This window comes from Chlamydotis macqueenii, chromosome 10 (genome assembly GCF_036417535.1).
Source record: "Chlamydotis macqueenii isolate bChlMac1 chromosome 10, bChlMac1.mat, whole genome shotgun sequence".
NCBI lineage: Eukaryota > Metazoa > Chordata > Aves > Otidiformes > Otididae > Chlamydotis > Chlamydotis macqueenii.
Genome location: NC_141565.1, coordinates 17,130,660 through 17,143,470, shown reverse-complemented (window position 1 = coordinate 17,143,470; position 12,811 = coordinate 17,130,660). Strand labels below are relative to the sequence as shown.

Genomic DNA, 12,811 nt, shown 5'->3' with positions numbered 1-12,811 from the left:
AAATGCCTCTATGTTGTTTGCTTTTTTCCTTCAGTTGTTTGTTTTGATGCCAAGATAAACTTTGATGACAATGCAGAATTTCGGCAAAAAGAAATATTTGCCATGGATGACAAGTCTGAAAATGAGCCCATAGAGAACGAAGCTGCCAAATATGACTTAAAATATATAGGACTGGATGGAAATATTGCTTGCTTTGGTAAGAACAAATAAATCCAAAAGACGTTTGAAGACGAATTCGTACTTGTTCAGTGTGTAGACTTTGTTTACATTCTGACATTCAGTCCACCCTTGACGGTATTTCAGTCTATTTTGCTGAGCTTTGTCCTTCCCAAAATTCTTGCAGGAATGAAAGTAAAACTGTGTTGAAATGGTGACGAAGGCCGCGGCAGACGGCCAGGGCGTGTGTGGTGTCAGGGAGAAGGCAGGCTAAGGGGGAGCCTGGGGGTTTCTACGTTCTGATCTTTTATGCTGATGCAATAATTAAAACAAAACGAGACAAGTTATCAAAATTTGATTGTTAATCTTCAAAAATGAGACTGTTACTTAAATACACTGCAAAAGTATGTGTGTAAAAACATGATATTCCCATTTGCAGTTGAATATTGAGCTCCATCTCCCTTTAAGGAAAGTTGCTAAAGAAGCTGCTTGGTTATTAAAGGAAAATACCAATTTTTTATTTTCCTGAAGTTTCAGTACAGCAGAAATTACTCTTGTGTTTAGAAGAGATAAGTTAAAGAGTCAGTTATGCTCTAAATAATTTTCAGCATTTTATTATGAATCTAATTTAATTAGGCATTTTATCTCAGCTTGATGAGAAAATGTCCAGCATTTGCATTGCTCAGATGTGTACTCTAACCACAAATCTAGAAGATACTGATAGTGTTGCAGTTGATTCAGTAAGTGACAGTCAGACTTTAACTCAATTAAAAACATGAAAACAAAACAAAACAAACCTAATCCCAAACAATAATTGACAACACCACAGTTTTGTTGGTTTTTTTTTTTAGTATTAGGTATTGCTATTGAATTATGGATGACACAGAAGCCTTACTTTGTCCAACAGGAGCAACTTACTGGGGACAATAATTCACATCTACTTTTTCTAGCTTGGAGGATGTTCATCCCCGTGGGAATGCTTCCAGACTAATGCAAATGCAGAATAAAAGGCAGTTTCAGAAGCATCTGATTTCTGTCCCCAAAATTTAGTTGTCTGTTTTACAGTAATACAAAGCATCATCTACTGCTATCAGAATGATGGGAGAGGAGCTTAAGGAATCAATTTGTCCTTCACTATTCCCAGAAGTTTTTGTGCGTCTTATTTATTTATTTAAAATCAGAAATTATGGCATTTCCACAATTACCATTCCGGTGCTCATACATGCTTAAGGGAAGGTGCACATCTGAGTCCTAAAATTGATATAATCATAAAGAAACCTAAATGTTGGTGTCTATGCACCAGATTTTAAATTTTTTCTTGCATTTGATATCCTTGAACAGGTACTGACCTATTTAGAAATAGGTATTTATGTATTGTTTTTAGCTGTTTTATGTGACTATGCTGATATGTTTTAAGCCTTTTCACTGATCTTCTATAATGTGAAATATAAGCACTTGATGTTTACAATTACAGTCAATGGAGCTGGACTTGCAATGGCAACATGCGATATAATATCCTTGAACGGTGGAAAGCCAGCAAATTTCTTGGATCTCGGTGGAGGTGTGAAAGAAGCACAAGTATATCAAGCATTCAAGCTGCTGACTGCTGATCCAAAGGTAAATAAAGTGGGGTTTGGACCAGAAGCTTCCCCATGCAGCAGTACAGCTGTGTTAGAGGACTGTGAATAGTATGCTGAAAAATACAGGTAATGGTGTGAATGCTGAGGATGAGTTACTAAAGAGACGATCTGGGAGGAAAATGATTTGTCTTTTGACTGATTTGACTTTTCAGTTCCTGATCCACGCTCAGGTTTGCTGGTCAGTCTTGAGTGCTTTCTCAAGGCAGTTCAACACAGAAATGCAGATGGGGTAATGCTGGGCATTGCCATGCTGAATTTTGAACATCTGGCTCATAAAGTCAAATTTGTGGGGGAGCTTAGATACTTAAAATATTTCTAAAGGCTGATTTGTACTCTCTTAAGCTCGAGTTTTCTAAAATGTCTGATTCTACTCTGCAGGATAGTCTGTGTTTAATTAACATTCACAGACTGGAATCGTAGGCTATGATTCCACTTCCTACTGCAGATGGAGGTGCGGTTGCTCTTTTCTTTTTGAACAACAGGAGAAGACATTAGTCTGTGTGTATTGAGCAGAAGTTATTTCTAGAGATGCATGTTAGCATGCGGAGGTCATTGGTCCCTTTTGCAGACAGAAGCAGAATATCTACTGGGAGAATATTGATCAGGCGTAGGCACTGGAGTGGTGCCAGCTGACCATCCCTGCCAACGCGGAGTTAGGCTTTTGTATGGAGCCAGAGCGTAAGTTGCTGTAGGTTTACTAATTAAAATTTGTTGAAGAGCTTTGATCATCTTTTCCATCTCCTGCACCTAGGTATCTCTGCTGAAGTCCGAATTTCAACATTTTGCTTCTTTTTGTGGATCTGACTTTATTTCCTTTACCTCTTTTTTTTTTTCTGTGCTTCCGTCCATTTTCCTCACATTCATTGTGTCTTTGATATTAGCTCCTTTAAATACCACCTTCCTGTGAAAATCACATCACTGTGATTGTGTACCCTGTGCAGTACTAAGTGACAAAAAGTGACTTTTCAAATACAGGATGATATTGTTTGCAGCAAAATCTCAAGGCAAAATGAGGAGGAACATTTACGGTACAAAATAAGCACAGATCGACTTCATATTGCAAGCTCTTTGCAGTTTTGATTCTCCTTGCATGTTTTTAGGGCACATAGTACCTTGATGGCTCAGCTCTAGTATTGCTCATCTGCAATATTTAAAACATTCTTCCTGGATCTTTTTGCGCTCCCCTAGACCTGGCTTGTCCTGACTTTTTCTTTGTAGAGGTCTAGGTTTATGTTCTTACCGAGACCCACAGGAAGATAACTAGTTGTCTCCTTCTACTTAGTGATTTTATAAGCTTCAAGTCATTAACATGCTTAAAAGAACACAGACCTGGAGAAGTAGAGAAGCAAGATATCTTGCCTGGGGCAGAAGGGAGGCAGAATGGGACTTGAGATTCATGCTAGTAAACTCGATGTTTTCCTTCATTATCTGATGCTAGTAGACACTGTTATGCCTGTCTTCATTTATGTGAGTTTTAACTATTCTCAGGACATTACACAGAGATTTGCTTGTGCGTGTTTGAGTTGTTCTGCAGCGTGTGCTTCATGTGGCGATCAAGGTTTGGCTGAGACGCAGTTTAGTTCTGAAACTTGTCGTAGTGGTGGAGAAGCAGGTGCAGTAAAGCTTTAGATACACAACTGAGCTGGTGATTATCACTATGGTAAATAGATTCTTCTGTGTGCTACAGCACAAACAGCAGGTATTAATTTTGGTGATGAAACTTACTGAGTTTAAACAATTTTAAAACAAAAAGGCATTTCAGTAGCTCTCAGCTATGTAACATCTGCATACCCAACATTTGACTTGTAAATGTATCCTTCTATTATATATTCTGCTTATACATTGCTGCTTAACACCAGGGTGAGTGAAACTATGCTAATTGAGACAGTGGGGCAGAGTAAAAGGTAACATGGAGAAGACCTGCAGCAGGTCTGTTTATGCTTGTGTCTGTGCACAGCTGTAGCTGTGCCGTTCCTGGCTTTGACTGGCCAAAGATGCAGAATGCTTTAGCCTAAATGCAACACAACTCATTCCTCGTTGCCTCCTCTCTTCCTTTTGAATGCCTTTTCTGATCTTTTCTCTGCTCGCAGGAAGAATCACAGAACAGCTCCCTTGCATTTCTCTTTTGCCTGTTCTCATTATTGCACTCTGGGAAGAAAAGGGAGGATGAATACCTAGAGTCCCACAAACTCTGATATTTGGTATGGTGCAGGGGAAAGAGGGTGCTTCTGAAAGCTGTCTGCTCCAGGGAATGTAGTCCATAGCAAACTTGGATGCATGTACCTAAGTGCCAGCTTTGTTGGTCACAGACATTGTGGTTTTTATTGAGATTTTAATGCTGTCACCTGTTTTTAAGGCATTAACATTCATTCTTTTGAGCCTAGCCCTGCACATGATCTATCACACCGCAGTTCTTATCCCTGAGAGGCCTGCCAGGTTTAAGTGAGTCTCCTCTGATCTGTTTCTTGTCAGCCCTTTCAATTTGACAGGTTTTGCCTTTATTTTATGACGCTGTGACCATCAGCAATACTGTTTCAGTTCTGCGTGACATCAGGTGAAAAACTTCTCGTAACGGTAACGGATGAGGAATATGTACGAGATTAAATTAGGATTAGGGGAGATATGCGATATCCTGGTACACGATAGGAGACTGTAGCAGCCCTGGCAGTTATGCCAGCCTAACATCAAAGCCCTTGTTTTTCTCACTGCTCTGCAATTGAATATTAATACAAGTTTGCTAGCTATTAAAAAAGTAAAGATTTCATATTTTCTTTCATTCTGTTTAAAAAATATTGATTTCCTCTTTTCATATACCATGTCCGTTAGCTTACTAATATACATTAAGATAATTGAACAAGTCCTCTCTTTTCTTAACGAATAGTAGCCTTTCAGTCCCAAAAGTCACTGTGGCTCATGCAGCATCACAGTTTGTGTCTGGTCAGTCACGGCCCTCTAGCCCTTAACCTGATTCCCACCTTGTCTGAGAAGATGAAAACTTGCTCTTGGGAACCTGAGGAGCAATTAATTGTTTTAGATGTCTCCAAACAACATTGAGCCTCTGAGGAATGGCTGAACAAACAAATGGCGTGGTCTGCAGGGCTGTAATACGGAGAAGCACGGTCTTTTGGTTGTGCTGAAATATGGCACCGGTAGTGTTAAGGACATTGCAAGAGAAGAAATCTTCCAGAAGGAAACATTCAACTGCACTTTGAAATAGATCTCTTTCTCTCTGTTTAGTTGTCTTTAAAATATATATTTTGTATTAAAGCAAAAAAAAATGAGTATGCCATAGACCGGTCATGAGTGGCATCCCTCAGAGGTCCATGTTGGGCCCGGCCCTGTTCAGCATCTTTGTCGGCGACATGGGCAGTGGGATAGAGTGCACCCTCAGCAAGTTCGCCGATGACACCAAGCTGTGTGGTGCCGTCGACATGCTGGAAGGGAGGGATGCCGTCCAGAGGGACCTTGACAGGCTGGAGAGGTGGGCCCGTGCCAACCTCATGAAGTTCAACCAGGCCAAGTGCCAAGGTCCTGCACCTGGGTCATGGCAATCCCAGGCACAAATACAGGCTGGGCAGGGAATGGATTGAGAGCAGCCCTGAGGAGAAGGACTTGGGAGTGCTGGTGGATGAGAAGCTTAACATGAGCAGGCAATGCGCCCTTGCGGCCCAGAAGGCCAACCGCATCCTGGGCTGCATCAAGAGAAGCGTGGCCAGCAGGTCAAGGGAGGTGATTCTCCCCCTCTACTCTGCCCTGGTGAGACCCCACCTGGAGTACTGTGTCCAGTTCTGGAGCCCCCAACATAAGAAGGACGTGGACCAGCTGGAGAAGGTCCAGAGGGGGGCCACAAAGATGATGAGAGGGCTGGAGCACCTTTCCTATGAGGAGAGGCTGAGAGAGTTGGGGCTGTTCAGCCTGGAGAAGAGGAGGCTCCGGGGAGACCTGATAGTGGTCTTCCAGTACCTCAAGGGGGCCTACAAGAAAGATGGGGAGAGGCTGTTCACTAGGGCCTGTTGCGATAGGATGAGGGGTAATGGTTTTAAAATAGAGGGGGGTAGATTTAGATTGGATATTAGGAAAATTTTTTTTACAATGCGAGTTGTAGAACACTGGCCCAGGTTGCCCAGAAAGGTGGTGGATGCCCCATCCCTGGAAACATTCGAGGCCAGGTTGGATGAGGCTCTGAGCAACCTGACCTAGTCAGGGATGTCCCTGCTCCTTGCAGGGGGGTTGGACTGGATGACCTTTGAAGGTCCCTTCCAACTCTAACCATTCTATGATTCTATGATTTGATTTAGTGAAGCTGGACATATTGTTTTTGAGAAAAATGAAGATCTTGGCTGGTTTGCTGCTGGTATAATCTTGCTGTTGTCAGAGTCTATAACTCTTAAAAAAAGAAGAAAAAAAATATTTTTTTTGTTGTTGCAAAACGTTACCCACTGGCTTTTGTATGGAAACACTGCTTCTGGAGTCAGTGGCCCTTTTAGACTCTGCTGGTCTTGTTTGCAGTCTGCCATATCCAGTACTTCCTAGGTCAGACAGGTCATTGCAGTGGTTCTGAATTCCCTTTTTTTCCACTATCTAATTTAACTTAAAACATACTCTTCTTCCCCACCCCCCCCCATCCCCCTTTCTTTTCCTCCTTCCTGCCTGTCATGCTTCTGTGAGTTTGTGCTGTGCGTCTGCTTTGGCAGGAAATGGACTGTCGTCCCTCTTTTCGAGTTGTAACAAGAAGGGAGAAGATGGCTCAGTTCTGGATGTTCAAGGAGCTTCATTACTCCTCTTTGTCCCACAGACAAGTAGAAGAGGTGGTGTCCTTCAGTATTTCAGAGGTTCTGAGTGATACCTGGCGCTCCCCTGCACGTATGGAGTGCTGTTTCAGCTGTCCTCACTGAAACCCTCATCCTTGAGTGATCTCACATCCTTACCAAGCTCAGCAGGTGCTCGTTTTTACTCATGCTGAAGGCCTGGACTGTTACATTGACTGTAAGATGACTGCAGGATTCAACAAGGTTTTGGAAAGGCTAAAGCTGGGAAAAAAAAAAAGTCAATAAATCTGTCCAGGCACTGAAGCTTGGTTGCCATGTCTGCCCTCTGGAGTCCTTCCACATATCTGACACTCCTAAATTCCTGCAGTTTTTTTTTCATCAGCTTTTTTATACATATTGTAGAGACACATCAAGTTTCAGACTACAGAGTCTTTCCTCAGGATTTTTGCCATACGCCATCCCTTTCCCTTGTTCTGTCTCCCTAACAGGAGCTGAAATACAGAAATGTGAGTAAACTAAGCTAAGCTGTAAGCAGGTTTGTTTTGCCATTGACTGGCTGTAGTCATAAATTTAACACTTGACTCGAATAGAAAGTAACACTGAAATATGGACAGTTAAAGGCCAAAATTGTTTGTTGTTCTAGTTCTCTTTTCCCCCCAGTAAAGCTCCTTTGACAACCTTTTTGAAGCCTGTCATTGACGATCTGACTAAAGACTATCAAATCAATTGATGTTAACAAGTGTTTGCTTGTCGTAAAAGCAAAATACTATTGACAGATTGACAAACGTCTCTCTGGAAAAAATACTCCATATTGGCGTCTGTTAACTCATGTCCAGGGAATAATTAATATCAAACACACACAAAACTTAATTTTTTTTTTCTTTAGCTGTTCCTCAGTCCACATTCAAACTATTGTTTTATTAACGTGGAATAGGCATTCTTAGTTCTGTCACTTTGCTTCACCTGTTTCCTTATGTCAGACGCATCTCTCTGTCCACCTCAGTGATGGCAAAAGTGATGGCAGTGCTGTGTCTTGCCATTGAGTTTTGTGTGAAGCAGAGGTCTTGGGGCTTTTATTTTTAAGGCATCTGAGCGAGTGAACAGAATTCTGAAAGAGGGTATCATTAAATCGTAATTTTGCAATTCACTTATTTTCCAGCTGTGCCTAGTGTGAAAGTAATACAGTTTATCCATCCTTATTATATAAGACATTTTTGTCACCAGTTTATCCTTCTGGCTTGAGGGATTTTCAGTATTACTTTTCTTAACATAGCAGTCTGTTATGTGGCAGCAGAAGGGATAACATTATACTAAGAGGAAAGATTTGGGATATTCTTTTCTCAGCTTTCAGAAATAAAAATAAGGTTGCCTTGTATAATTTACTTGGTCTTTATTTTGGGTGAATTTATTCAGAATTGGATGAGCTAGTTCAGTTAAGACAATTCAGGCAGTTTGGAGTGTAGTAACTCTTATCAGTATGGTACTGACTGTTTGCTCTCACTCTGCAGGTTTAAACAAGGACCTGCTCCCAATTTTAGGGGAAAAAAATGCTCTTTTGAGTATTATTTCTAGCTAGGCTTGACTGTATAGCTGAGGGTTTTGTCCTGGAAGTTGTGCAAAAATCTGTCTTATTCAGTGAGTCTGTGCCTAGTAGTTGACTGTTGGGTTACAAACCTGAGCCAAAAAGGGATTTGGCAGATAAACTTCTTAGGAGTTGCCAGGTGCCTGTTCTGTTCCCAACCAGTTATTCCCTGCAGTCTGGCCTCGGAGGCATCTTTTCAAACAGTCTGGGAGAAAAGAGAATGGAAGAAGGAGGGGAGTGTTGCCACATGGCATTCCTGATACAGGATTGGGTGCTGAGACATTATAATCGTATCAATTAAAAATAAAAATAATGTCAGGAGCCAGGCTGTAAGTGCAGGCAGCTTGCACAGCTGTATAATGTGATCTGCAGAATTGTTCTGTTGCAGTATTAGCCGTGCTAGTCAGTCAAGAATGTCAGATCTTGACTGAGAGGAAGAGCTGAAGCTTGAACATCAAAGGTAACATGCAGAAATGAAGAGCCAACTAATTTGATTTTCTTCTAGGGCTGCCTTTGCCCATTGCGGAGAATGGTTATTATTGCTGTTAGTCCTGGAAGTTTTGTGTAGAGTGAGAGGAAGGCGTTTTGGAGAGTGGGAAGGGGACTATTAAGCTTTAAGAGTCAAAAATAAAAAACAGTGTGTAGAGGGTTTAAAAATACAAAAATTAAAATGGCCACACTTGCTGTGATAGTGAGCCTTATCCTAGTTAGAGCATAGGCTGGGTGTGGATAGTTTGTCACGCGTTTTCTGCGTTTAACTGACTCACTGTCAGGAGTGGATTTCTCAGCGTTGCAATAACGCAAAACCATAAATCAGTAGGATCAGGCAACTTTCTCTATCACGCATGCAGCCTATGCCAGTTCGTGTATAATGTTGAAGAAAGAAGTGAAATGTAAATAGCATTCAGTTATGGACATAGAGCATTAGCGCGGGATTTGAGTTGTCAGATTGCATGTCATTTCAGGTAATACAGAGGAACCCTTTTCTAACCTAGTTATTAGAAATCCTTGTGCTTTCTCATTCAAATATCACGCACCCTTTACCCACTTCATTACCCAGCTCTTCTTTACACAGCATGAAAAGTCTTTATGCCTTGTGTGTTTTTCTGATTCACACAAGAGGATGAAGCATCATATACCATTTTCAGTGCTCCAAAACCTGTAGCTGAAAAGTTATCGTAGTGAATCGCACCTCTGCATGGCCCTTTGTACCCTTTGTAGCACCAGCGGGGGATCTGAAAGTGGGGACACTGGATTTAGTGATTTTGAAAGTTCAGGCTTTGACTGCTCTGTTTTTCCCCCTCTGTGGGAACTGAGGGTTATGATACTCATCTACCACAGAGTAATGCTGTCAACACTGACCAAAAATTGTACAGTCTGTTAAAGAAATTAAGTGCTATGGAAATGATAAAAGTTATCTCTGTTCCTTTACCGCTTCTTACATGTCAGTTTTGTACTCAACATTGTTTTTGTAGAAGTGAAATATTAAATTTTAAATCAGAAAGTCATAGAATCAGAGAGTTGTTAGGGTTGGAAGGGACCTTTCAAGGCCGTCTAGTCCAGCCCCCCTACAAGGAGCAGGGACATCTCCAACCAGATCAGGTTGCTCAGAGCCCCGTCCAACCTGGCCTTGAATGTTTCCAGGGATGGGGCATCTACCGCCTCTCTTGGCAACCTGGGCCAGTGTTCTGCCACCCTCATAATCAAGAAACCTGTTGGATTTGTGTTGCAGTTTTGACATTTGTGTAAAATGATGTCTAGTCAATCATTGAAGTAGACCACATAGTTTTTGGAAGCCAAATCTTACTTTATCATCTTAATATTATCTCCTAATAGCACTTAGAGAGCCCCTTTTGCCCTAGGGATGTGTAAACTCGTAGGGAGAGACCATCCTTTTCTCTTACTTAAAATACACAAAAGACTCAAGGGTTGAAAGAGGAACCAGGCACAAAAAGGTGAAGGAAACTTTCATTTAACCTGGGTGATCTGCCCAGTGTTGCAGATCGATGTCTGCCCGGGTAAGGCAAGCAGCAGTAAAGTTTAAATGCAGCAAAGAAATTTAGGTTAGCTGCAAATTCTCCAGCAGAAGAGGTTTATTTTAGGAACTTGCAGGCTATCCAGCACCATGAGTTTTTAAGAACTAGCTAAACAAAAATTTATCCAGGGTTTTTTAGGAAGGCTTGATCTTGCCTTGCAGCCAGCGAATGGACTGGAGGTTTCTTTCCCTCTGTCAGAGAACAGCCCTAAACATAAGCTGTGATTAGTAATTTTATGTGGAAAACAATGCCTTGGCTTTCGAAGATTGTTGAAATTTAAGATTACTGTCATAGGACGACAGTTTGTGGAGGTAGAAAAGACCTATTAGAGCACAGAAACATCTTGTAAAGCTGGAAAAAGTTGCCAAAGGCATATTGTATTTTCTGCCTCACAAGTTTGTATGGATACTTTGCCTTTAACCAAGGGTATTGGAGCAGTTCTTTTATAGATACTGTAGGATTTGAGTTTATAGGAGTCATTTTTATTAGCGCTGCATTGGTGAGAAAATATTGACTAATAGAACTGTAACGAGGATTTCTTCTAATGTGTCTTTGCAGTTTTGCAGGAATTAATGTGAAGTGACTAGTCATCTTTTAGAGTACTTAAAGTATTGAAAAGGCATTCCTTCATTTCACTGAAGCATTTTTAGAGACTGATAGCATATTGCCAATATTTATGAAAATGTGAGGACAATTATGCATTTAAACTGCGTAATTGAACTGTCTTGATTTATAATCAAAAGTAATGTATTTTTCAAGAGCATGTGTAGTATTGAGTCCTAAGTAATTGATATGTAAATATACGTTAACATTACGTTAACATGAATCTGCCATTATTTATAGGCACTGACAAGTTGAATGCCTTCTGGCATTTTAAAATTGTCTGTAATGAATCTTAAAAACTGGATATGAAAATAAGCTTACTAAGCAAGAGGACAACTTGCAGAGATTTTGTAATCACCTCCTTTGTGGTAGAATAAGGAAGAATCACGAACATTTCCTCTAGAAGGTGAATGCTGAAAAATTAGTGAAAGAACCACAATAAAAATTGGGCTGTTAGATTTGGATGGCATTTGAAGTGTTTGTGGGACGGTTACCCTCTCTGTAGTGGTTTGCCTTCTAGAGCACGGACAGTGGAGCAGACATTTCTGTTTCCTCAGAAGACAATCTGCCACACCTTCCTGAGACAGCGGCTCTGTGGTCAAGACTTGTTGTATTTTCCTGCTTGTTTGGAGGTACATTTGGTTAATGACCTGAGTGTTAAAGGATTTTTTATTTATTTATTGAGTTCTTAATTAGTGCTCAGGACTGGAGAATCTGGACTTTTCTGACTTGTCCGCTGATGGGCCAGTATGACTGAGCCTGCGGTGGGAAGTGTTTAAGAGGAGTATGTGATAATGGTTATGGGCTTGTATCTTGTGATATCAGAGCGTAATTTTACCCCTCTCATTCCAAACCACGCCCTAAAGTGAAGGGCGATGGATACAGGCAGTAAATCTCCATCTGGAAAACCTTGCCAGCATCACCTCTGTTATGTTTGTGCCATAGTATTGCCTAGTAAAAGGAAATGCCATGCATAATATATCAAGAAAATGTTTAATCCTTTACTGTACTTCACAATTTTATGAAATTTTTAAAATTTATGTGACTCATTTCACAATTAGTGAGGATGAAAAGGGAAGATATTTTAGGAATCTCAATTTGCTAATTCATCTTGGTGAGATGAGTTAATTTATTATAAATCTATTTATAGATCATCTAGCTGGCATACTTAACAGGAGAATGAAAGCCAAATAATTTGATAATATAGGTAGGAAATAGTATATTAAAAAAAAAAAAGTTGTAGGTGTCCTTACTTAAACTCTTCTGTAAAGAAAATCACATTTTAATACTCATTATTTTTAAGTGGCTTGAGTTGTTATGGCTGTCTAGGAAAGTGTTTGTTCCTTCCATCAAAATGAAGAAATTTAATCACCTTGCTTCCATCTGTTCCTGATAAACAGGCCTATGATGAACTGCATATTTCAAGTAGGTGCTTTCAGCCATTTGTACTGGGTAAGACATTCTCTTCTGACAGTGAAATGAATACCAACTGGTTTTACTTGTAATTTCAGAAGCACCCTTGATGTGTGGAGCACAGGTTGATAGAGTATAGGTTAGTTAAAGAGTAAGACTCAATTTGGGGAAAAACTGGTGAAACAGGACAAAAATAATGAGCATTTTCCTATCATAAAATTATTTTTTAAAGGCAGAAGAATAAAGGACCGGGTCTTGTTAAGATTTTTAGTGTAAAAAGATGTCTATATTTTAAAAAAAAAAAAAAAAGCATGGGGAATGTGAAGCAGGTTTTGTTTTGTTTTTTTTTTTAAAATGAGCTTTTTGTCTCTAAGCTGGAGGTTCAGTGAAGTGGTTATTGGGGAACAGGGCAGAGTTGCATTAATAAATCCAGGTGTTGCACTCGTATCTGCCATGGCACTTGTGCTCTGGTTTGCATCCTAGTATAGGAAATAGATTATGGTAGGTGGTCTTGTTGTTAATCCCATATGCCATCTGAAATGACTGGCACAGCGATGTGATCAAGAATAATGTGCAAGTCTGGCAAATACGTAGCTTTTAAATTCATTGGCA

At 40.4% G+C, this 12,811-nt stretch overlaps 1 protein-coding gene across 1 annotated transcript in view; it reads left to right on the top strand.

The window, feature by feature from the left end:
- Window positions 1–12,811, top strand: part of SUCLG2 (succinate-CoA ligase GDP-forming subunit beta) — a 123,664-nt gene that overhangs the window by 69,246 nt on the left and 41,607 nt on the right. The window contains exons 8-9 of the mRNA XM_086755751.1: window positions 35–196; window positions 1,631–1,773. Of these exons, the coding sequence (XP_086611877.1) occupies window positions 35–196; window positions 1,631–1,773 (305 nt within the window). The remainder of the gene's footprint in view (window positions 1–34; window positions 197–1,630; window positions 1,774–12,811) is intronic.